At 43.0% G+C, this 26,758-nt stretch overlaps 1 protein-coding gene across 1 annotated transcript in view; it reads right to left on the reverse strand.

Moving 5' to 3' along the window:
* LOC126210206 (nuclear RNA export factor 1-like) overlaps positions 1-26,758 on the reverse strand; it is a 194,203-nt gene that overhangs the window by 116,019 nt on the left and 51,426 nt on the right. Inside the window, exon 6 of the mRNA XM_049939386.1 lies at positions 12,929-13,042. Coding sequence (XP_049795343.1) covers positions 12,929-13,042 — 114 coding nt within the window. The remainder of the gene's footprint in view (positions 1-12,928; positions 13,043-26,758) is intronic.

The raw sequence follows: 26,758 nt of genomic DNA on the forward strand, positions 1-26,758 counted from the left end.
AATTGCTCTAAAACCTAGCCACAGATTTTCACTTTTCATGCCTATTTTTCGCTTTTCAATATGCCTATTGGTAGAATGTATTTCCTCTACTGTCAGGTAAGTTATGGCAAGCAGTTCCATCTCTCTGTAATTTTATAGTTACGACATCACAGCTTCTAGTTGTGTCTTGGGTAAATGTGTGGAACACAGTCCTCCAGTAAATGTCAGAATGCTGTTGATGACAGTTCTGGGGAGAGAACAAAGTGCTGTTCACGTACCTGTCTGCAGTACATGGGCCCATGTGACAGGCTGTGACTGCAAGAGATGGCCCGGTTCTCTTCGATTACCTTTATACTTATTGGATTTCCGGCACAGTGCCCAGACATTAATTTCCTAAAGCAGTATGATGCAATTCTCAAAAACATTCCAGAAAATCATCTCCAAAGGTTAGATTTCCAAGCACTGTTAAGTACTAAACATTTTCAACTAATCCGAAAGCATACATGGTGCAAAATTAAGGATACATAAGTGGCATTTCTGGCACCAACAACAGTTCTAACACAACTGGTCATCGAGTTTAACTGAGTTTCAAACACAAGTACAATTATGTTTTTCTGTGCAGTATCGACTTTATCAACTGTAGTGGATGGTGAGTGGTATCGTGTCAGTCTGTCGACAACCTGAAATTGGATATTTTCCACGGGTACGAGATCTGAAGACTGTACCAGTGAGGGCAACAGTCGAACACCCTCTATATCGAGTTATCAACGACACGTGGTTTCGCGTTATTTTGTAGAAAGATAAAGTTGTGGAGACCTCAAAGACCAGGCACAGATGCTCCCCAAATTAACAGCTAAGCAAACTGAAAATGACTGAGTCGTATACCTGATGAGAGCCCACATCGTCAGGCTACATATCGTGCCCAAATGATGACAACAAATGCAAGCTGACAATGTCCACTCTTCCCAAAGTGTCCACATACAGATAAATCTATCGTGATGATGTACTTAGAAGTGGGACTCATCTGGAAAGACAATACGGTGCCACTCTTGTGCCCACAGTCATTGGACAAACCACCGCTGCTGTGTCAAGGGATGCTGCAACAGTGGTCACTCGCTGACAGCCTACAACAGTCCACATCTCGTCTCATTGTCTGTGTGGATACTTGTCTTGCTGCAAACAAGTCCATTTAGTGATTATGCATACACAGTGAGACTGTACAATGCTGCACAGCTGATTAGACTGATTAGACAATACATCTGTCCTCTCGGGCGTTAAGTCACAGATGCAGGAGGTGGAGGCGGGAAAGAGGAGGGGGGGGGGGCATGAACCAGTACAGCACTGTGCATGGCCACCTCAAGCCCATCAACTCCATATCTGCACAACAGTCATGATATCTAGACAATACGAGCAGCAATATCGCAGAACAATGAACTGCAGAGCTGACAGTTCGCTATCTTGCTGCTGTCCAATTCAGGCACGTGCTAGTAAATGTTTCATAATCATCTCATCTCAGCAACAACAAACATTCAAATGTGTTTTCTGAATGTGGAGGACTTTATTCATACTTATACTTACTTTGTGTAGTTGTACTGAACTACTAACCACTTGTATATTTAAGAGAGACATTCAAGAAATTGACCAAAAATGTCAATTTTAAATTTATTTTTTATTTATAACTCCTGGATAATAAGTTCCCCATGTTCCAATGATGAAATCGCACTTGAAGTGCCTGAAAAATAATTAAATTTGTGAGACTTCCTGCCGTGCCCACTTTTTGAAGCAACACTTCAATACTAGCATGGTGAACAAAGATTCTGTGTATTACTTTCAAGCAAACTCGCATGGGATGCATCTAGAAGGCTGTGATATATACTATTTTGTTTTATAAATCATCTGCAACTCTTTTCCATATCTTAGAAACAATAGCAAACCCATATAGGGACAATGTAGATATTAGAGACAACAGGCTTTCAAATCGAAAATTCCACTCAAGACATCTTGAGCAAACTAGATTTACAAAACCTCTCTGCAGCTGAAAAGTCAACTGAAGACCTGGTGAAGGAGGCAGGAAGGCAGGCAGGAAACTAGCTACTAGAAGAGAAGCCTTGAAAGGAAAGGTAACATTGAGTACAAGTCTCAGGGCTCTGAAGAGGAGGAGGAGGGGGGGGGGGGGCAGGGTGCAGAAATGTAGCGAGATGGGCGAAAGTGTTTCGGAATGACACGGGTGTCACACACACACAAACCAACCACCAGACGTCAGACACTCAAATTGGTACCAAACGTATGTCAATAGAGTATCAACCAAAACTCCAATTTAGTTCGCACTATGAGCTGTTGTCCACCAGAATGAACATAAATGTTAATTAAAAGTAATACCAGAACTACGAAGGACATCAAAAGCATTGCTATGAGTAACTAAGATGTGTCGCTTATGTTGGGAAGTTGGCAGCGCATTAGATCCTTGTACCAAGGGTGTTGTGCTCCGACCCCAATGACAACAAATTTTTTTACTGTACTATACGTGAAAGTGTTACATGGGACAATGTGTTTATGACATGTAAAAGGGCTGTTTGGAGTTTATAGCAATGTGCTCTTAGCATTCTGCTTTTGCTCCATTTTTCTGAAAGTAAGAAACCTATAGAGAGGATACTTGTAGTTTCCAGAATATATAGTCACAACAGAAAAATAAAGAAACAATTGCATCACACATGCACAAACAATAGTAATGACAATAATTAATAATAAACAAAATAATATGATAAATAATAAGACCATAATATTTAACCAACGAAGTGAAAGCAGACTGCCAAAAGAACGGTGCTGCAAACTCCGAAAAGTCCTTTTACATGTCAGGAAAATATTCCCCCATATAACAATTTCATGCGTAAACAGTTAAAAAATATTTTCATCATTTCGAACGCTCCACCTTCCCACCCACATGTGATCTGCAATGCAACACTCACAGATACACATTTTCTGTGCTCCCTAGCTCTGATGATACTTTTAATTATTGTTTTTGCATGTTCTATTGGATGACAGCACACAGCACGAAATAAATCAGTGTTTTGGTTCTATCACTTCTGGGGGGGTTTGGGTGTCAGGATCGGTCCAACAAATGGCGACATACCAATTCTCTTTGCCCACTGTATATGCGCTGTGAACAGGCTGGTATTTATGTGGCGGTTATTGTGGATTATGATTTCCATGGATTAATCCTCTTATCACATTGTACTACAGGGGCAGGAAGTCACTGCACCCTACTACTGCAATTTCTTGCAACCTCGCCTCCATCTCGCACTGAGAGGAAAGTGACTGCATCTTCTGGAAATGCATCCCATCATCCCACATGACACTGCACGATGCCATACAGTGGCAGCTCCTACATATGTCAGGGTGGGAGATACTGGAACATCTACTGTATTCACACAAAATTAGTCAGTGTGGTCAGAACTTGTTTGCCTAAATGAAGGAACCTCCTAGTAGTGCACACTACAACATGAGAGAAGGCATCATTCGTGCCATAAGGCGGACCTTGTGAGACAGATATGGATGCACTGACAGTGTACCTGTGTGGGTGAGCTGATCGCGATTTGGGATATTTATACCGAGAGCCTGTAATACGGTAAATGTCGGTCAATAAAGTCTGGCATGAATTATAAAAGTGTTGCCACTACTTTTTATCCAGCCCATGTAAAAACTGATGCCTCATTCCGTATGCCATTAAATGTATCTCTGCTGCTTGCTCTGCTATATTAAACTAGTAAACCACCGATTCTAAAAGAATAAAAAATGCTCATGTATAAAAGAACTTCAAACATATGATTACTTTAGTAATGATTTAGTGTGTTAACATTTGATTTTAAGCATGTAAGCGAGGAAAAAATAAGGGAAGTTTTGAAATTATTTGTCGGAAGTCACTAAGTGCTCTCATTATGAAATATTGGGTGATATAATCTGCGTAAGTTGCACTCAGTTTTAAGCAAAAAGAAGTTTTTCACACATCTCAATATTTATGACATCATATCTCTTGTACTGTGTGTTGTACAATGATATAATGTTGTAGGTACATTCAGTAGTACACACGGATATCGCCTGCAAAATGTGTTATGAACAGAGTTAGTGATAAAGAAATAATATATTAAAATATTTTACCTGATGCAGAACTTAACGGCATGAATAGTTAAAATTCTTCACAATAAAAGGATGACAGCCAAAAACAGTTGCAGGATAAAATTTTTTATTAAAATTCTTGACCAAGGTTTCGATACATATAAATATACCTTCATCAGAAGTAAAACTTCTAAAATTACATCATGCAATGGAGAATAATAAAACAATTATGCCAAAGGCGTCGTCAGTAATTAAGACATCATCTCCATTTGTACAACATGTGTAATGGGCACAGGGTCAAAGCGAACAGTTTAGCACCATTACTTCGCCTATGAACTATAGGCGAAGTAATGGTGCTAAACTGTCTGTCTCACAAGGTCCGCCTTATGGCACGAATGATGCCTTCTCCCATGTTGTAGTGTGCACTACTAGGAGGTTCCTTCATTTAGGCAAACAAGTTCTGACCACACTGACTAACTTTGTGTGAATACAGTAGATGGCTGCAGCAGCAACTGTTAAAATTCTTCACAATAAAAGGATGACAGCCAAAAACAGTTGCAGGATAAAATTTTTTATTAAAATTCTTGACCAAGGTTTCGGTACATATAAATATACCTTCATCAGAAGTAAAACTTCTAAAATTACATCATGCAATGGAGAATAATAAAACAATTATGCCAAAGGCGTCGTCAGTAATTAAGACATCATCTCCATTTGTACAACATGTGTAATGGGCACAGGGTCAAAGCGAACAGTTTAGCACCATTACTTCGCCTATAGTTCATACGCGAAGTAATGGTGCTAAACTGTTCGCTTTGACCCTGTGCCCATTACACATGTTGTACAAATGGAGATGATGTCTTAATTACTGACGACGCCTTTGGCATAATTGTTTTATTATTCTCCATTGCATGATGTAATTTTAGAAGTTTTACTTCTGATGAAGGTATATTTATATGTACCGAAACCTTGGACAAGAATTTTAATAAAAAATTTTATCCTGCAACTGTTTTTGGCTGTCATCCTTTTATTGTGAAGAATTTTAACAGTTGCTGCTGCAGCCATGTTTAAAATCTTGGAATAGTTAAAATGTCGTAATGGATAAACTTTTTTCCCTTAATCATTTTGTGTGTGTGTGTGTGTGTGTGTGTGTGTGTGTGTGTGTGAGAGAGAGAGAGAGAGAGGGAGGGTCACGGTGAAAAAGATTTGTAAAGGTTTCAAATTATATGTAAAGTTTGTCAGAAGTCGCTAGGTGCTCTCATTTTCAAATGCAAATTAATAAAGTCTGGGTATCTGTGCACTAAGAGTTCTGCTGCATCAAGATATAGACACAGTTTCTAATTGTAATACTAATCATATTGTGTGATACATTTTTCTTGTAAGATTATAATTCTTAATGAGTAGATTATGATATCAGTTTAAATTTTTAAATGTGTTCAATAATTATGTGAAACGCTGTAAATGAATTTCTTCTTGCCCCTGGACATGTTACACTAGCAACCTGTAAATAGTAGTGGGTTACAGGATAGTCAGTTGATAATACAGATAGCCAACTTCTGTCAAATGTCACAACACTTACCAAGAATCATCTCCTTCATTTCAAATTCTCTGAAGTAGTCTTTCTGCAACATTTCTTTTTCAAACTTTGTGATTTCTCGTCAATAAATGTGGGGCCCTAATGGACAAAATTTTTTTAATAACTGAAGCTTTGAACCATTTCTTGCACTTCACAATGTTCTATCTCAAGCTTTGTTGTGATTTCATTCATAGTGACATGTCAGTCTTCTCTAATGAACTTATCAACTCTTTCCTTGATACATACTCATACTATGTACGTTGTTCGTGGGTAACTGCAAGAAACACATGGCCACTGACACACACAAGAAACACATGGCCACTGACACACACACACACACACACACACACACACACACACACACACACACACACACACACACACACACCCCTCGGAATCCCCACTAAAGTCAGAGACGAATTTCCTTTCCTTAAATAAGGAACTCGACGACAGTGAGCTGTCAAAACAAAACACTGCTGTCAACACACGCTGTGAAGTCTGTAGATTATGATAATGCAATTGTATTTATTACACTGCTGATATTGCAATTGCGGACAAGGAAAAAAAATTTCCGGATTTCCCGGTTAAAAATAAACTTTCTCCCAGTGAAAACACAATTTTTCCATGCTATTAAGTGACAGTATATTTTCCCTCGGAACTGTAAAACTTTTCAATCCTTTGATGGTTATGTTTTTATACACAGATATAGAATTTCCCGGCACTTCAGAAAATGAAACTCAGAGAAGAAAACTCCTTTTGGAAATATTTTTGATGTGCAGCAAAATGTATGCTGCATATTTTTGTATTACAAAAGTATAAACTCGAATTCCACCAAACATCGCATGTTACTTTCCGAACCATTGTAATCGAGATTGCGATGCGCTTTTGTAAGCCAGTCATAGCTCATGTCATGTGATCCCGCCAGCCGATGACAGTGGATATTCAGACCACAGGACACGTGATGTAGGCAGCTAATAGCAACATCACTTATGTAGCGCGAATACACAAACAGGAAAAGTTAATGTTTTAAATTAATATACATAGTGTTGCTACAAGAAAAGCTAGGCTTTCACATATAATGCTTATATTTTTTGCACGTGTTACACTTTAATATATATCACACAAATGTGCCAGTAAAATTTTTAGCCGATTCCAGTGACTTGTCCTCGAAGTTCTCCACAAATAAATTAGCTACTGCAGACGAGAGAGAGCTTCCCACAGCACTATATCAGTTTGCTCATAATGACGACATGAATGTCTGATCTGCGCTTGAAATATTTCTAAATGGCTCGTCATCAAACGCTCTGTGATTTAAGAAATTCATCGTACATTCTCGCATAGTTCAACTTGCATAAAAGGAAATCTACTTTGAAAGTAACGCTTTTCAAACCACCATAAGCAATATTTTCCCGTGACCTGTTAGAAATAGGTTCACTTCAGTAGTCATCAGTGAGCGCAAGATAACAGGCACCATCGCACTTTGGCAGCTGCTATGACGCAGGAAACCTGTATGTTCGTACGTGTAAAACAATAAAAGATCTTACATTATGTCACAAAAGAAAAAAGTCAACAGATGATACTCCAAGAGCATCGGAATTTTGTGAACCATACTAAAATGGCATATTTAAAGTGCATACTTAAAGAGCACATTTGTATGTCCAGATTCCCTATGAAGTAGGCCTCAACCTGACATTAAGCTTTTCAGAGTGGGTTTCGGGATGTAAATTTTCTTGGAGTACCAGTACTGTATTCACTCATTTTTGATTCTTTATTATGGCACAATGCCATACGTGCTAGAAGATGAAAACGTGCACTTGAAAAGCAGCGAGCAGTTGAAATTAGCCAATAGTGTGGAAATAAACACTTTGTTTCAAACACGTTGACTGCCTCAGTGCAACAGATTATGTAAGACATGTTATTTGGTCTGAAGTGTGCCAGAGTGCAGTGCCACCCCTCTTCACACAGCATTCTTCTACTGCACATCACTGCATTTCGCTCCGTGGGATTGAAACGTGTATATTTTGTACTGGATGCCATCAAACCATATTCAGAACAGTGGAAATTAAAATGTCCTGTGGTGCCTCTCCTGCTCCCAGTCGCCCGATTTGACATCCTGCCCCTCAACTCGCAATTAATACTAGATGGGATTCAGAATGAGATTTTCACTCTGCAGCGGAGTGTGCGCTGATATGAAACTTCCTGGCAGATTAAAACTGTGTGCCCGACCGAGACTCGAACTCGGGAACTTTGCCTTTCGCGGGCAAGTGCTCTACCAACTGAGCTACCGAAGCACGACTCACGCCCGGTACTCACAGCTTTACTTCTGCCAGTACCTCGTCTCCTACCTTCCAAACTTTACAGAAGCTCTCCTGCGAACCTTGCAGAACTAGCACTCCTGAAAGAAAGGATATTGCGGAGACATGGCTTAGCCACAGCCTGGGGGATGTTTCCAGAATGAGATTTTCACTCTGCAGCGGAGTGTGCGCTGATATGAAACTTCCTGGCAGATTAAAACTGTGTGCCCGACCGAGACTCGAACTCGGGAACTTTGCCTTTCGCGGGCAAGTGCTCTACCGACTGAGCTACCGAAGCACGACTCACGCCCGGTACTCACAGCTTTACTTCTGCCAGTACCTCGTCTCCTACCTTCCAAACTTTACAGAAGCTCTCCTGCGAACCTTGCAGAACTAGCACTCCTGAAAGAAAGGATATTGCGGAGACATGGCTTAGCCACAGCCTGGGGGATGTTTCCAGAATGAGATTTTCACTCTGCAGCGGAGTGTGCGCTGATATGAAACTTCCTGGCAGATTAAAACTGTGTGCCCGACCGAGACTCGAACTCGGGAACTTTGCCTTTCGCGGGCAAGTGCTCTACCAACTGAGCTACCGAAGCACGACTCACGCCCGGTACTCACAGCTTTACTTCTGCCAGTACCTCGTCTCCTACCTTCCAAACTTTACAGAAGCTCTCCTGCGAACCTTGCAGAACTAGCACTCCTGAAAGAAAGGATATTGCGGAGACATGGCTTAGCCACAGCCTGGGGGATGTTTCCAGAATGAGATTTTCACTCTGCAGCAGAGTGTGCGCTGATATGAAACTTCCTGGCAGATTAAAACTGTGTGCCCGACCGAGACTCGAACTCGGGAACTTTGCCTTTCGCGGGCAAGTGCTCTACCAACTGAGCTACCGAAGCACGACTCACGCCTGGTACTCACAGCTTTACTTCTGCCAGTACCTCGTCTCCTACCTTCCAAACTTTACAGAAGCTCTCCTGCGAACCTTGCAGAACTAGCACTCCTGAAAGAAAGGATATTGCGGAGACATGGCTTAGCCACAGCCTGGGGGATGTTTCCAGAATGAGATTTTCACTCTGCAGCGGAGTGTGCGCTGATATGAAACTTCCTGGCAGATTAAAACTGTGTGCCCGACCGAGACTCGAACTCGGGAACTTTGCCTTTCGCGGGAAAGTGCTCTACCAACTGAGCTACCGAAGCACGACTCACGCCCGGTACTTACAGCTTTACTTCTGCCAGTACCACTTGCCCGCGAAAGGCAAAGTTCCCGAGTTCGAGTCTCGGTCGGGCACACAGTTTTAATCTGCCAGGAAGTTTCATATCAGCGCACACTCCGCTGCAGAGTGAAAATCTCATTCTGGAAACATCCCCCAGGCTGTGGCTAAGCCATGTCTCCGCAATATCCTTTCTTTCAGGAGTGCTAGTTCTGCAAGGTTCGCAGGAGAGCTTCTGTAAAGTTTGGAAGGTAGGAGACGAGGTACTGGCAGAAGTAAAGCTGTGAGTACCGGGCGTGAGTCGTGCTTCGGTAGCTCAGTCGGTAGAGCACTTGCCCGCGAAAGGCAAAGTTCCCGAGTTCGAGTCTCGGTCGGGCACACAGTTTTAATCTGCCAGGAAGTTTCATATCAGCGCACACTCCGCTGCAGAGTGAAAATCTCATTCTGGAAACATCCCCCAGGCTGTGGCTAAGCCATGTCTCCGCAATATCCTTTCTTTCAGGAGTGCTAGTTCTGCAAGGTTCGCAGGAGAGCTTCTGTAAAGTTTGGAAGGTAGGAGACGAGGTACTGGCAGAAGTAAAGCTGTGAGTACCGGGCGTGAGTCGTGCTTCGGTAGCTCAGTTGGTAGAGCACTTGCCCGCGAAAGGCAAAGTTCCCGAGTTCGAGTCTCGGTCGGGCACACAGTTTTAATCTGCCAGGAAGTTTCACATCAGCGCACACTCCGCTGCAGAGTGAAAATCTCATTCTGGAAACATCCCCCAGGCTGTGGCTAAGCCATGTCTCCGCAATATCCTTTCTTTCAGGAGTGCTAGTTCTGCAAGGTTCGCAGGAGAGCTTCTGTAAAGTTTGGAAGGTAGGAGACGAGGTACTGGCAGAAGTAAAGCTGTGAGTACCGGGCGTGAGTCGTGCTTCGGTAGCTCAGTTGGTAGAGCACTTGCCCGCGAAAGGCAAAGTTCCCGAGCTAGATGGGATTATTTGTAATCGGAAGAACAAGAACTCTTCAGAAAATTTTCACTCTTTATTGCCTGTTAGCTAATAACTTCCTGTTTTGGGTGACATAAAACTAAATATAGGATACATAAAACCAGTAAAGGCAAGAGACAAGAAATACAGTACACATTTCTTCAACCTTTAGCTGCTAGCATTGTTTTCTCTCTACATAGTGTACTTTCCTTTCTGCGACTGAATCTATTACCTCATCAAAGTTTGTCAAATGTTTTGCTACATGAAAAATCTAAATATTGCTGTCTAATACTGCGTAAGCTGTTAATACAAATAGTACCCAAGATGGTGTGGTTTCTCAATCTAATTACGTCTATTTCGTCACTGTCTGCTAAATAAAACAAAATAGGACTTTCTACCACTGCAGAATTTGTAACATACACCAAATAAACTAGACTGCTTTGGCGCAAATGACCATTTTTATAACACCAAGACCAACATAAAATGCCTATTAGACCTACTGCAAGCAAAAAGCTTTATGTTAGAAAATAGTTTCTCGAGCATGAGATTGAAAAGTAGTAGTACGAGATTTTAATATAAATTTGGACTCGTCATATACTTCCCTAATTTGTGTTATGTCCCTGGTCCTCTCCTTCCTCGTTCTAACAAACAATCTTGTCATGACTAATTCTGGAACTATTCCTGCCTTTGTCACCATGCTACTTCCAGAATAGAACTTAAGCAGCTGCTAGACGGAGACTGTACAACTGGCCCTTACTAGTGTAGCGATCTGGTCAAAAATTTTCTGACAAAATTTCATTTTCCTGGATACACCGAGAAGATAATACGCAATCTTTCTTGCCAGTTATTCCTGTTAGTCGTTTGTTTCCACTCTGGTAGCCTGAATCTATGGATTTCCCTAGAAATTATAACAATGCTGATCATTCACAAACCCAATCAACCACATAATCAGACAGTGACTGGCGTTCACTCGTTCAGCTTTACTCCGCTCAGCTTGTATAGCCCGGTCCCCTTTTTGCTTGCTGAAAGTTTATTTCTAGATGCGACGAGGATTCCCCTGACAGAGACATCACGTACACTATCCACGCATTTTTTTTTTTTTACCATGGGACCAAACTGCTGATGTCATCAGTCCTTAGGCTTACACACTACTTAATGTAACTTACACTAAGGACAACACATAGACCCAAGCCAGAGGGAGGATTCGAACCTCCGACTGGGGGGAGCCATGACAAGTCGCCTCAGACCGCACGGCTACCCCGCGCGGCTTATGATTCATTCAGAAATCAACTTACAGAGTGTGTTCAAAAACCAACAGGGGTGCACATCAAAATCATATGAGTAATCAATACACCAACGTGTGCTGGATGCTAGGCACTTTGTGGAACTACGTTTTTACTTCTCAAAAATATGAATTTGGCACACCCCCCCCCCCCCCCCCCCTCATATCATAGATCTCAGCCCACTGTGCATACATGAATCTGGCACCTTGGGCGCAGCAGTAAAATTTTTCCCGGTTGCATCTCGCCACATTTTTGTAGCCAGAAACGGGAGAATGTACTACTCATACGCCACTCAACTGTGCATGCGCATGAGCCCATTCGCAACTGCTAAAATGAATCTAATGTAAACAGTTGTCACGTCACGCTCATCAGAGGTAATTTGTTGTTATGAAGCATTGCATCATCTTCCTAAAACCTCTGACACATTTTGCTGTTGGCAAATGCTTGTATGAGCACTGTGTTTTGTTGTTGTATATGGCACATTTCTTTGCAATTTATGTTTTATTTTCATTTTTTTCCCCGTTCACGTTTTATTGTTGCTTTAGTATTCCTTTGTTAGAGTATTGATTCTTAACAGTCAAAATTACAAAAATTTAAGTGAAAACTAAAACAACGAAAAATTCCCGGGTTTTTCCCGGTTTTCTCCCAGATGAAAAAATCACCGGGTTTTTCCCAGATCTCCCGGTTGTCCCGGGTCGTACACACCCTGTTGTAAGAAAAGGTTGCTCTTGGCTTTTAGTATGTTATGCTGTACGAACTGAGTGACTGTAACTAAACCCATCATACTGCATTCCATAAGACTTCACTAAGTCAATCAATGTCGTCTACAAGCAGGTACGGACACTGTGCTAGTGTCACTTCTAGCAAGGTGGATAATTGTCACGCTCTTTAAAGACAATCTTTTGGATTGAACTCTCATAAATATGTGAGGTTTTTAAGTATCTGTTCTAACATTGTTCTGCATCACTGTGAAAATTAAGTCTGTAACCCTCAGAAGTGCTACGCTGCAAATAAATTAAAAACAAAAAATGTTGAATATTGTTCACCTAGACTTGGTACCAACACCATATGGTGACAGCAGAGTGGCAGCATAAATCAAAAATCAATAAGGTATGCTATAGTGCAAAAATATACTGAAGACCCATTTACACCGAACGACTTCATACAGTTAAAAAAAATTAACCACTGTTTCTCTCAGCTGACAAATTTCCAAAACAACAGTTTTAAGACATAGCATCTACTATGGAATTAAAGCAACTAAATTATCAAAAACTGATCTCAAAACAGTCCAAAGTAAACAAACGAGTTATTTACTCTACACTATTGACTAACACCTAGTATTACTTCATACTACTTATACACTGCATACTATACTACTTATATTATTATACTGCTCATATTACTTCTTCAAAGTTGCCAACCCTCTATCAACATGGTGCTTCAGACTGTTTTAAGGTCAGTTATTAAATTTACAAATAACTGACAAAATTACACCAGATACCAACCTCATCAAATTTGTCGGAGACATACGGCACTTTAAGATCTCTCCTGCAAAGTGTTCTCAGTGCCAAACCGCACATATTCACAAAGAATGTTATGCGTAGATTTTCCATACGAAACTGCAAAAGAATGGTCAAAATATAGATACGAGCTTAAATACAAACAGAACAGTACAAAAGTGTGCTGAAATTTTACAAAAAGTCTTTTTGCAAGCAGAGGAAAACAGACACATACAAAAGAGGTCAGAGGCATTACTTTCGAGAACGCTTGTTACAGTGACTGCCTCTTACGCTTATACAAAAACAAATACAGAAATACACACATCAAACCAATCACAGAAACCTTTTTCTCACTCAGATGTTGGTATTCTTAAAAACATGATTTTAAAAGGAACAAAAAACCTTCTGTCTTTGAACACAGTACACTGCTGCTTATTTTCTAGATCATATAAATATATCAGTTCCATCTCAAGTTATAATTTTTTTTATAAGGATTTTACATTTCCTCAGTGGAATCTTTTGAATATTTTCTTGCATCAGCTAACAGTTTTTAAGCTTTGATCACACTGGTCTTTTTCAGAGCTACATTTTGATGCAAAATCAAATGTACAAATGCACTGCAGTCTTTCGTACACCTAATGATGCCTCTGTCTATAGATATGCCACAAAATTATAAACAGTCTTCTCCAAAGGCGGAACGCAGTCTACTACCAAAACCCAAATGAAGTGGTTTGAGGAACCGTCATAGTAAGGCCTTTACAAAAATCACAAAAAATTGTTTTATGAAAAACTTCACACAAAATTTGCATTTTTTTTCTATACTATCTCCTCAAACACTCAATGTAAACAAACTGCAAACACCATTGTCACAGATTAACAATAACAAATGACGAATTTTAAATCACACTAATGTCACATCTGAAAAGCACAATCTAGTGCTCATCCGTACAAAGTTAAAAGACAACTCTCATAAATGAGAAAGGAACAGGTCAGCAACCGACATTTGGCCACAGTCTGCAACTCTGCTAATTTCCCCATCCTCAAGAGTGTTCGTTTGCAGCAGTTTGCCACGCCTCAATTACCATGCTTGACGTAGGGTGAGCTAAAATTGGATTTGCAACAGAGGCTGGTTGGTTTAAAAGAGGAGGGAACGTACCAAACTATGAGGTCATTGGTCCCTTGTTCCGAAGGACACAATGCCGCAAGGGTGAGAATAAGACAATGAGACAAAACAAAACATAATGAAAGGAAAAACTACAACAATGACTGAAGGGCAACAAACACTTAAATGCACAAAAGGGGACATGAAAACCACAAAGACGCAAGAAACAGGTAGAAGATGTTAAAACAAGAAAGCATGTTACCACGGCTGGCTGACCATGAGGGTAAAAAGGAAAAGCCAGCCACTCTGCAACATAGTAAAACCCCCACCCTGAAAGCACTACGATTGAGGACACACAGGGACAAAGGATGTGTGCTAAAACTTAGAGCAAATGATAAACTCATACTCACGAATAAAACGTAAAACTAAAGCTGCTGTTGAGGCACTGTCGCCCAACACCAAAGGTAGGGTGCTGGGAAAGGAAAAAGTCCACCACAGAGCGACTAATACTGGGTCGTCCAGCAAGAGATGGATGACCGTCATTCATGAGCCACAGTGACACTGAGGTGGGTCCTCGTGATGGAGGAGGTAACCATGTTTCAGCCATGTATGGCCAATGCGGAGCTGACAGAGAACCACAGAGTCCATGCGAGACACGCACATGGGAGTCTTCCACACATTCGTAGTTTCCTTAATGGCATGCAACCTGTTGTGCATACTGAGGTTATGCCATTCCGTCTCCCAAAGCCACAAAACCTTGTGGCGTAATACTGAATGCAGGTCAGTTTCAGAGAAGCCGACCTCCATAAGCAGTTTCCGCATGGCATGTTTAGCCAGCCTGTTGGCAAGTTCGTTGCCCGAGATTCCAACATGACCTGGGGTCCAGACAAATACCACTGAACGACTGGACCATTCCAGGGCATTGATGGACTTCTGGATGGTCACTACCACAGGATGAAGAGGGTAGCACTGGTCGATAACTTGTAGGCTACTCAAGGAGTCAGTACATAGGAGAAATTACTTGCCTAGTCATGAGCAGATGTGCTCAAGAGCACGAGATATGGCTACCAGCTCTGCAGTGAAAACACTGCAGCCATCGGGCAAGGAGTGCTGTTCTATATGTCCTCCATGAACATAGTCAAAGCCAACGTGACCATCAGCCATCGGTGTAAACCCCGTTTGGCTTCGGTACATGTCGAGAATCGAGAGGAAGTGGCAGCGGGGAGTTGCAGGGTTAACTGAGTCCTTAGGGCCATGTGAAAGGTCCAGGCGAAGTTGCGGCCTAGGTGTACACCATGGAGGTGTATGTGAATGAACCTCAAGTACAGGTGGTAAAGGCCAGGACTCCAGTTTGGAGAGAAGGGATCACACACGAATTGCAATTGTAAGCCCTGACCTCGGACGCTGATGCGGGAGATGAACCACCATGGGCAGGAAAAAGTAATTCAGATGTGCAGGAGAACTACGAACGTGTGCAACATAACTGGAGAGCAAATGCACATGCCTAACCTGCATTGGGGGGACTCCGGCCTCCACCAGGACTCGTCCTAAAAGCACCTGCTGCTAGGTGAATGCCACAATGGTGCACTGGATAGAGTAAACGCAACACTCAGGGAGCCGCCGAACCATAAACCAGACTCCCATAGTCGAGGCGGGATTGAAAAAAGGCCCTGCAGAGGTGCAGCAGCATAGAGCAATCTGCACCCCCGTTGGTGTTGCTCAGGCAGCGGAGGGCAATAAGGTGCTGCCAGCACTTCCGTTTAAGCTGACGAAGGTAAAGAAGCCAAGTCAATTGGGCGTCAAAAACCAGTCCTAAGCATCAATATGCCTCCACTACAGTGAGTGGACCGTCATTAAGATAAAGTTCTGGTTCCTGAATAATGGTACAACGCCGACAGAAGTGCATAACACACGACTTTGTGGCCGAAAACTGGAAACCGTGGGCTACAGCCCATGACTGCATATTGTGGATGGCTCCCTGTAGGTGCTGCTCAGCAACACCAGTACTGGTGGAGCAGTACAAAATGCAGAAGTCGTCTGCGTACAGAGACGGTGAGACGGATGGCCCTACAGTTGCTGCGGGACCTCATTCTCCTGGGTATGGGGTGAACTATGGGAAGCACCAACTTGGACACGGAAAGTACGAAGCGACACGAAATTTTGGATAAGAATCGGGAGTGGGCTTCGGAGACCTCACTCGTATAATGTGGCAAGGATATGATGTTGCCAGCTAGTCTCATACCTAAATAAAAAAAGACAGCAACCAGGTTTGGCATCTGGAAAAGGCTGTTCGGATGGCAGACTCACGGGACACAAGATTATCAGTGGTAGAGCGACCCTGGCAGAAGCCACCCTGACATGGAGACAGGAGACCATGTGACTCCAGGACCCAACCCAACTGCCGACACACCATATGTTCCAGCAAATTACAAAGAATGTTGGTGAGGCTGATGGGATGATAGCTATCCACATCAAGCGAGTTTTTACCAGACAGGAGACCATGTGACTCCAGGACCCAACCCAACCGCCGACACACCATATGTTCCAGCAAATTACAAAGAATGTTGGTGAGGCTGATGGGATGATGCTATCCACATCAAGCGGGTTTTTACCAGGTTTAAGCACCGGAATGATGGTGCTCTCCCACCATTGCGATGGGAAGACGCCATCACACCAGATCCAGATGAAGATGACGAGCAGATGATACTTGCAGTCAGATGAGAAATGTTTAATCATCTGACCATGGATCTGATCTGGCCCAGGAGCTGTGTTGGGGCAATGTGCAAGGGCACTGAGAAGCTCCCACTCTGTAAATGTGGCGTTATAGGGTTCACTGTGGCATGTAGCAAATGAGAGGACTTTTCTTTCCATCCGCTGTTGAAGGGTGTTCTCCAACACAGAGGCTTGAGCATAGTGCTCAGCAATCATGTTTGTGTCGGTAGACAACATGCCGTTGATGTTGATGCCAAGGACATCTGTTGGGGTCTGGTACCCAAAAAGATGTCTGATCTTTGTTGTTCAGACTTGAGAAGATGACGTATGGCATCCAATGGTCGAGACGTATCTCTCCCAACACTCTTGCTTCCGTCTTTTGATATACTGGTGAATGCGAGCATGGAGCCGCTTAAAGGCTACATGGTGCTCCAGGGAAGGGTGTCGCTTATTCCGCTGTAGAGCTCACCGATGCTCCTTAATTGCCTCAGTGACTTCCAGTGACCACAAAGGGACCACATTTCACCAGGGGCACCCTAAAGAGCGAGGGATCATGTTTTCTGCCCCATTAACGATTGTTGTGGTCACCTGCTCAACCATCACATCGATGTTACCGTATGGGGGAGAGGCAACGGTGACCACAGATGTGAAAGTTTCCCAGTCTACCTTGTTTAAAGCCCATCTGGGCAAGCATCCAGGGGCCTGACGCCGGGGCAGTGGCAGGAAGGTAGGGCAGTGGTCACACAGGATGTCATGTGCTCCTCAATGGATAGATGGGAGAAGTCCTGGGCTGCGAATTGATAAATCAACGGCCGAGTAACTACCACGAGCCACACTGAAATGTGTGGCGGCCCCAGTATGTAAGAGGCAGAGGTCGGACTGATACAGTAAAGTTTCGACATATCTACCTCAGCCAGTAAGCATGGTGCCACTCCACAAGGGGTTATGGGCTTAAAAATCTCCCAAAAGTAGGAAAGGTTTAGTGAGTTGATCAATCACTGCAGCTAATACATTCAGGGGTGCTGCACCATCTGGAGGAAGATATACATTGCAGGCAGTTTTTTCCTGTGTTGTCCTTATCCTGACAGCGACAGCTTCAAGAGGGGTTTGAAGGGGCACGTGACACTCTATTATAGTCGCTATGGTTCCTGTAATATCCCTCATAGCTGCGGAGGGCAGGGGTCTGCATTGCCGGGAACCAGGTTTCCTGGTGGGCACTGCAGATAGTAGGTGTAAAGCTTAACAGTTGCCATAGCTCAGCCAGACGGTGGAAAAAACTGCTGCAATTCCACTGGAGGATGACATTGTGAGACCAGGAAGGCATCGAACATTCAATGAGGCAGTTTACGCCTAAGGGTCACCGTCTGACACCAACTTATTGCCTGAGCAGTCTATATACATTGTCTCTGAGGGTCTGGCGAGATCTAGGTACTCAGCGGATGCCAGAACCTCCACCTCATCTCTAGATGCAGAGCCTGTAGGTAGTGGTGGTGTGGGTGCTGCAGCAGTTTCCTTGGTATTAAGGGTCTTCTTTTTGGACTTTTCTCGCTGCTCCTTGTGTTTCTCTGGCTGGGAGGGCTTCACTGATTCAGTCTCCGGGACTGAGGACGACTGTGAAGCCCTACAACCAGCTGCTTTTGGGCACTTCAGCCACTGGCGGACCTCATGTTTCCCACTAGTAGAAACCTGGGAAGGGAGTGACCCAAGGGATCCCTTCCTGGTGAAAGGAGCTGAAGAAGACTTATGCTTCTCTGGCTGGGAAGTGGGGATTGGTGTCTGCGATGGATGGAAGGGCAGTGCTACCGAGTTAGGTGGTGCGGTAGAAACAAGGGGTAATTGCCCCCCACCACCATGGGGGCAGGTGTAGCCTTCTGGTTCTGACAGCTGACTGGAATTTGCGGAATAGATGGGGCTACAACTGTTCTTGTAGCAGCTCTCTTTCTGTAAAATCCTGCAGTCTGGCGAGCAAGGTGAATGATGCTCTCCGCAGCTGACACAGATGGGAGGCGGGGCACATGGCGTATTGGGATGTCATGGACGTCCACAATCTCGACATGTGACAATCTAAGTACAGCGGGAAAACATATGGCCGAACTTCCAGCACTTAAAGCACCTCATCGGGAGAGAGATGTATGGTTTGACTTCACAGCAGTAGACCATCACCTTGACCTTCTCAGGTAAGATGTCACCCTCGAAGGCCATGATGAAAGCACCGGTGGCAGCCAGATTATCCCTCGGACCCCAATGGACGCGTCGCACAAAATGAACACATCACCACTCTAAATTGGGTGCAACTCGTTGACAGACTGCAAAAGAACATCCCTGTGGAAGATAATACCCTGGATCATATTTAAACCCTTATGTGGCGTGATGGTAGCAGAAACATCCTCCAACTTGTTACAGGCAATTAAAGCCCATGACTGGGCAGAGGATGCCTTTTTTATCAAGACTGACCCAGAGCGCATTTTGGACAAGCCCTCCACCTCCCCAAACTTGTCCTCTAAATGCTCTACAAAAAACTGTGGATTCATCGAAACAAAGGAGTCCCCATCAGTTCTCATACATCCTTAGCCTGGTGTTCCACCAATAGTGTGGCCAGGGAGGGGAATGACTTAGGGTTGTACTTTCTTGCATTGTACTGAGACTTGAAACGCTTAGAGACTGCTGGTGTCTGATCGCCAGCAAGTGATGACGTGGTATGCTTCATTGTGTACCATCCTTCCTGATGCCATCCACTCCGACCAGGGGACCTCCCCATGGGCACCACCCAGCTGCAGCAAAAGCTACCTGGCAGCATGGCCTTTGCTGAGAGTCCTGATGCCCAGGGTGATGGGCATCTACTCCTCGGCAAACGTGGGGAGTTAACGGCGCAGGAATCAACAGAGCGATCCCTGTGTTGTCAGGGGACTACAACCAACAGGTACATGGTGGCCCTACCACAATGGACTGGCTACCATTCTGGATACAAGGTGCAAAGAGATCAATGGTCATCGTCGGCACAGAAAGCAACACTGGATAGTGCATGGTGGAAAAGGCACCCAGGAAGGTGTCCTTACCCAAGAGATGGAGAATGAGTTGGCCTGCAATGCGGCGATGAGAAAGTGGGCTAAAGATCTCAATGCACAATGGACAAGATGCATCATGTAAGACGCCCTTCCCCAATTGGCTCACTCTTTGGGAAAATTTTGAAAATGGAGGTCAAACCCTACAGGGGACCATCACATAAAGGCCGAAACGTGTGCGACTCCTGTTAGTCACCTCTAATGACAGGCCTATTCTAATCCCCAGATCCGCAGGGGGTGTAACAGAGGGATTATCACCCAAATGAGGGCAGGATGCAAGTGACAGCTCATCCCACAAGCTTGTATGTTGCTTCCATTCCTCTACTGAACTGAAATACAAACACTAATCAGCTCACACATGGTACACAAGAGACATTCGTGCTTGAGACATCGACGGACATATTCAAGATAGATGTCTTGCATTGTGGGGTGTCCCACCTACAAAATTCTCAAAGCTGACATTCCAAAATGAGTCACAATTGTACTACTTACTCTGACATACAACTAGTGTAATTACCACTGTGCCAAAATTAGACAAATCCGAAATCCCACAGAGGGCTCTAGCTGTGATTCTTCCCACACAGTATCAAATAGTTCAAATGGCTCTAAGCACTATGAGACTTAACATCTGAGGTCATCAGTCCCCTAGACTTAGAACTACTTAAACCTAACTAACCTACAGACATCACACACATCCATGCCCGAGGCAGGATTCGAACCTGCGACCATAGCAGCAGCACGGTTCCGGGGTGTGGCGCCTAGAATTGCTCGGCCACAGCGGCCGGTCACATAGTATCCATACGTGGAATGGGACGGGGTAAAACGGTGCTGGCACACAACGAGCACTCTGCCGCACACTGTGTAGTGGCTTGTTGAGTACAGATGCACATGAAGACATGCAGATAAAAACTCACCACACAGAAAACTGGCCAATGGCCTTGCCTTAATGGTAACACCGGTTCCCGTCAGATCACTGAAGTTAATCGCTGTCGGGATCGGTTAGCACTCGGATGGTTGACCATCTGGTCTGCCGAGCTCTGTTGGCAAGTGGGGTGAACTCAGCTCTTGTGAGGCAAACTGAGGGGCTACTCGATCAAGTAGTAGCAACTCCAATCTCGGAAACTGACAGACGACCGGGAGAGAAATGTGCTGACCACGTGCCTCTCCATACCTGCATCCAGTGACGCCTACGGGCCAAGGATGACTCGGTGGCATGTCAGTACCGTTGGCCCTTCATGGCTTGTTCAGTAGTAGTTTACACAGAAGACCACTGAGAAACACAAGGGAACAGAAATGCTCTTGCTCCGGCTGCGAAGGACAAGGTTTAGGTTAGAAACATACTGAGTTTCCCATCAAAACACCACAGAGGTCAGAGAGTTATGTTTTACTGGAGAGCTGATTTAATCCATGAAGTGTGATTTTGCAAGGTCTACAAATAGCCATCTGCCATCGGCTCACAACATTTTCAGCCACAGATTTCTTTACATCTCCATCTCCATCTATGACCCTTAAGACATAGTGGAGGGTACCTCCTATCGCTGCCAGTTATTCCCTCTCCAGTTCCAGTCGCAAATGGAACAAGGTGAAAGTGACTGTCTATATGCTTCCATATGAGTACAATTCTCTTATCTCACTTTTGGGATCTTTATACGATATTTATACTCGTGGCAGTTCAATCATTCTACAATCTGTTGCAAATGCTGATTCTCTACACTTTCTAAACAGTGATCTGCAGAACAAATGTCGTCTTCCCTCTGAGGGTTCCCATTTGAGTTCACGGAGCATTTCTGTAATACTCTAATGTTGATTGACACATCTAACAGAACACCTCTGAACTGCTTCGCTGTCCTCCTTTCATCTGATCTGGTGGCAAGCCCAGACACTCTAGCAGCATTCGAGAATGGGTTCTGAATGCTATCTCTTTTACAGATGAGATGCACTTTCTCAAAAATCTCACAATAAACCTAAGTCAACCATTCACATTACTTACAACTGACACTCTGAGATTGTTCTATTTTGTGTCACTGCAACATTATGCCTAGATATTCAATTGGAGCGACTGTGTCAGGCACCACACCTTTGATTCTGCATTCAAACATTACAAGGTTGTTGTTCTTACTCATATGCATCAGCTTACATTTCACCACATTTACAGCGAGCTGCCGTTAACCACAACAAATATAAATTCTACATAAGTCATCTCGTATCCACCTACAGTTGCTCGTCAATGACACCTTCCTGCACACAATAGTGTTGTCAGAAAATAGTTACAGATTGTTGCTCGTATTACCCATCAGAATGTTTACGTGTACACAGAGAACTTCCTAGGAGCAATCCTGATGACATGTTTATCTCCGAAGAACACTTGCCATTCAGGATAATATACTGGGTTCTATTACTCAAAAGTTCTTCGAGCAACTCACTTGTCCGAAATCTATTCCTTAAAGGTGAACCGAGTTTCACACCAGAAATTGTTTCTAAATTTGTATGATTTGTGGATAGAATGTTTTCTCTTTCAAGGACATTTATTATAATATAACTCTATATCTAATAAAGAAGCCAACATTAAGGATATTAATAAGTTCTGAAAGAATATACTGCCATCTGACTGTACATTACTGTATTTTTCTTCTATACAGTCTAGATTTTGGCTTTCACGCCATTGGTGAGTGCAATGTTCTTAGAGCATTAACATCATTCTGCTGTGTACTGTGCAGAATGGCAAACACTCAGTTCAACACATCCACTTAACATTGATATAAATGGTACAAAATTAATGCCTTGTAAGAATGCAGCACACAGGCAAATCATATCTGGTGAAGTCAGCCCAAAGCAGGTAAACAAATGACTACCACATGTCTTTAAGACGTAACATTTAAGTGACATCAAAAAATATATACTCTACACAAGGGCTGACATAGTAAAATAAAAAAAAGACATTATGGATATTGGTCTGTAATTCTGCACCTCTGTTATTTTACCTTGCTTATGTCATGGAGTCACCTCCATTTTTTTTCTGTCATACAGGATATTCTGCTGGGGAAGAGATTCATAATAAATGTAAGCAAAATATGTGGTCAATGCACAAGAGTACTCTTTGTGAAACCAGACTGTATAATACCTTGAAATGACGACTTACTTGTTTTCAACTCTTTAAACCGTTTATCAGCAGCAGGCAGTTTGAGCAACAGTCAAAGGATAATATCCTCCTGCATGTACAAGTTTTGTAAATGCAAAGTTTTGAATGTGGCAGTACGTGGAAGACATATGTTCAAAACCTGGTGGGTAGAGCAGACTTGTAAGACTTTTACTTAAGTTCATTCAGTTTCCCATTGCAAAACACCTCTAAGGGCACCAGAATTGTCCCAATGAAAAACTATCTTTTTGAAAACCGAATCTCTTCTCATTTACTTTTTCACCCAGGCAGTCCTACATCAATTTCATAACATTTGCCACATACCGTTTCACTCTAAGCGCAGTAATGTATAAGAAAAATCCCTTTTGAACCCAGGAAACACTAGTCGTATAAAAAACTTCCTGGCAGATAAAAACTGTGTGCCCGACCGAGACTCGAACTCGGGACCTTTGCCTTTCGCGGGCAAGTGCTCTACCATCCGAGCTACCAAAGCACGACTCACGCCCGGTACTCACAGCTTTACTTCTGCCAGTATCTCGTCTCCTACCTTCCAAACTTTACAGAAACTCAGCTTCTGTAAAGTCTGGAAGATAGGAGACGAGATACTGGCAGAAGTAAAGCTGTGAGTACCGGGCGTGAGTCGTGCTTCGGTAGCTCAGATGGTAGAGCACTTGGCCGCGAAAGGCAAAGGTCCCGAGTTCGAATCTCGGTCGGGCACACAGTTTTAATCTGCCAGGAAGTTTCATATCAGCACACACTCCGCTGCAGAGTGAAAATCTCATTCTGGACTAGTTGTATATTTTGCAGGCAAATGAAAGCTACATCACATTTTATGGTGGAGTGCCAGCTTCAATTCTCATTTTGATTGCATTTTTTCTTTGCCCCCTCCCCCTGCCCCAGGCTAAATTGGTAAACTCACATCTCATCCACAGTAACCAGCCAGCACAAAAATTGAAGCATTGCCTTGACTGTTTTTGGTTTTGGTCAGCAATCAAAAAATGTGGTGTCAGCCTTGTACAAAGGTTTCCTTCACCCTCTCTTCTTCTGATACGCTTAGGTGGCAATTATTTCGTATATTTGTACTAACTCAAGGTACAATATAATACACAGCATTTCATAACATTTTCATCTACAGTTGTAGTTTCAGGATATCATCCAATCCGAGATCTTCAGAAGTAGTACGGACACATCCAAATTCTTTTATTTACTAGTGAAAATAATAATGAACAGACTCCTGACAAAACTTCAATTTTGGGTGAATTTCCATCGGCAATAAACCATTCAACAAGAAAGATTAATGTAGACAGTCTCTTGAGTGAAATAGCACAAAATGACTACTTTAAAAAACTGTCTATTCTGCAGATCACATTGACATTGAAGAGCATTAATGCTGAATTTTTACTGATACAACAAAAACAAAAGTTCATAAATGAGAGAATCACATCTTTTCACCAAGATCTCATATAATTAACAGCTTATCAGAAGCAACATTTCAATTACACAAAAACCTCATCTCAATAACATGGTTTTTGAATAATAAAATGATTTAAATAACTCTCTCAATCTCCAGCAAACAATGGAAAGTTCAGATTAGAATATCAACAATATTAGGAAAAAGATATATTGCTACTCACTGTAAAGACTACCAACCAGCTGTCCACCAGGACGAATGGCCGCCACCAAACTGTGGCCAAGAGCAAAGTGGACCACACTGCGGCACAACAGGCAGCTGAACATAACATGCTTGATTTCAAAGGCTTCTTCACAACCTGGGGCATCTGGGTCCTCTCTCCATTGCCAACTTTTCTTAAGTGCGTAGATGGGACTTATCCTTACAAAACATTTTCCACTCCCGAAATCATCCCGGCCTCAACCTACGATAACTACTGTCCCCACCCCATCTACCCAACAGTTTCCACCCCTTGTTGTATCATCTCCCACAATTCACGTACTCTCACTCTCATTGTGCGCCACACACTGTCAACACACCCACTGGTCTTTTGCCTTTATCTAATCCTCTCCTTTTCGGTTTCCCATTCCTTCCCTTCCTCTCCCACAACCCCAATGCTGTACCTAGCAGCTTTGTCCTACCACCATCTAATCCCTGCATGCTCTGCCAGAAAGCACTCACCTCTTTCTCTCCACAGCCGCATCCAGCTCACCCTCCCCCTTCCCCACCCCACTCCAGATTGCCACTTTCATTTAACACGAGAGCTGAATTCTGGCCAAAGTGGCTGCCTGCTTGTTTGTATATATCTGTGTGTGTGTGTGTGTGTGTGTGTGTGTGTGTGTGTGTGTGTGTGTGTGTGTGTGCGCGCGCGCGCGCGCAGAAAGCTTTAGCTAAAAGTTCTATGCGTAACAGTGTTCTCATTGTGCATGTCTGCAATACAAAGTATCATCATTGCAGTGAGTATCAATCTATACATATTATAATATTCTCATTTTCATTTCCTAGACTTATCTCTCACAATGTGGAGTTTCAATAATAAAGAATCTCAAGTCTGCAAATAGTTTCCATCATCCAGCATAGGAAAGTGGTACTCATAATACCATAGTCGTGCAATACGTCACTCTGTTATATGAATAACAAATAAATATTTCTACATACAAATAATGGGAATATGTGAAGGAAAGCAATTTGGTCATGCTGAGTTATTTTAATGACCATCACACAATTTGCCCGTAATGCTTTACGAAAAACACTGAATACTTTATATAGAGTTGTCAGACGAGGCAACATCCCCATACTCCGGAAAATAAAAGATAAAGATTATCAGATTGTTATTAAGTTTGCAAGGCAAAATTATTTTAATCATTCTCATATTTTGAGCAGTTATGAAAATACTGTTGGCTGAAAGTTTGTCAGTCTTGCTGAATGGCGAGTACCATTAATGTTAAGTTGTGAAACTGCACAAATAGGAGAACCTTGTAAATGTTTATAGCTTCCTGCATGATTATAAAAATACTGTGCTTTTAGCATTATAACCATTATTATTAATACTCTATACAATGGCTAACTTAATTGACATTGACCAGTTTAATGCTAGTCACCTTCTTAACACACTGTCATCGAAGAGCAACTACTGGCTAGTCATGCAAGCCTCCACTGCTGACGAAAGTTGTGGCAATGAAGTGGTGGACATGTGCCAGTTGGCTGTACAGAATCAGAGCAGTGAGACAGGCCTACATGGAACTCTTAAGAATGGCAGAGAGGAATTATTGACGGATCAGAGACAAATGTCACACCTCGTCACGGGAATTTGTTTCAAACCTAGTAGGAATTGGTAGCATCAGGATACGGAGGATCTTCTCGACAGTTTTCAAGTAAACACCGTGCAAGGAACTGCACACAAATGGACATTTGAAATATGTGGAGGGTGTAGTTTTCAGGGCAGAGGTCATCCTGTCCCAAGTTAAGGATTTTTTCAGAGTGTGAGATAGGCTCAGTCTGTTGTGTCACTTTGAACGTGAATTGAGGATGTTTGTTTCAACACTCTTGGTGACTACATCTTATGCTGAGTGCACTGTGGAAGCTCTCATTTTTCAACATGACAACAGCCAAGTTCACCCGCACACACATTGCTGGTTTCACACGTTCAGGCACCTTATTACACAAGAAGAAGCACACTAAATACCATACAATAAGTCCGGAACTATTTGTAACAGAATATGGAATGTAGCAATCAATAATGTTATAATTTGGTAGCTATAAGGGATCCAATCATCACCGAGCAGTCAGCTCGATACAGCACACCTGTTCACTCTTCCTTTGATGCCATTATTGAAGCTAGAGACTTGGTGTTGCCCTTATTAGTATGATGTTG

The sequence above is a fragment of the Schistocerca nitens genome, chromosome 10 (assembly GCF_023898315.1).
Source record: "Schistocerca nitens isolate TAMUIC-IGC-003100 chromosome 10, iqSchNite1.1, whole genome shotgun sequence".
Taxonomy (NCBI): Eukaryota; Metazoa; Arthropoda; class Insecta; order Orthoptera; family Acrididae; genus Schistocerca; species Schistocerca nitens.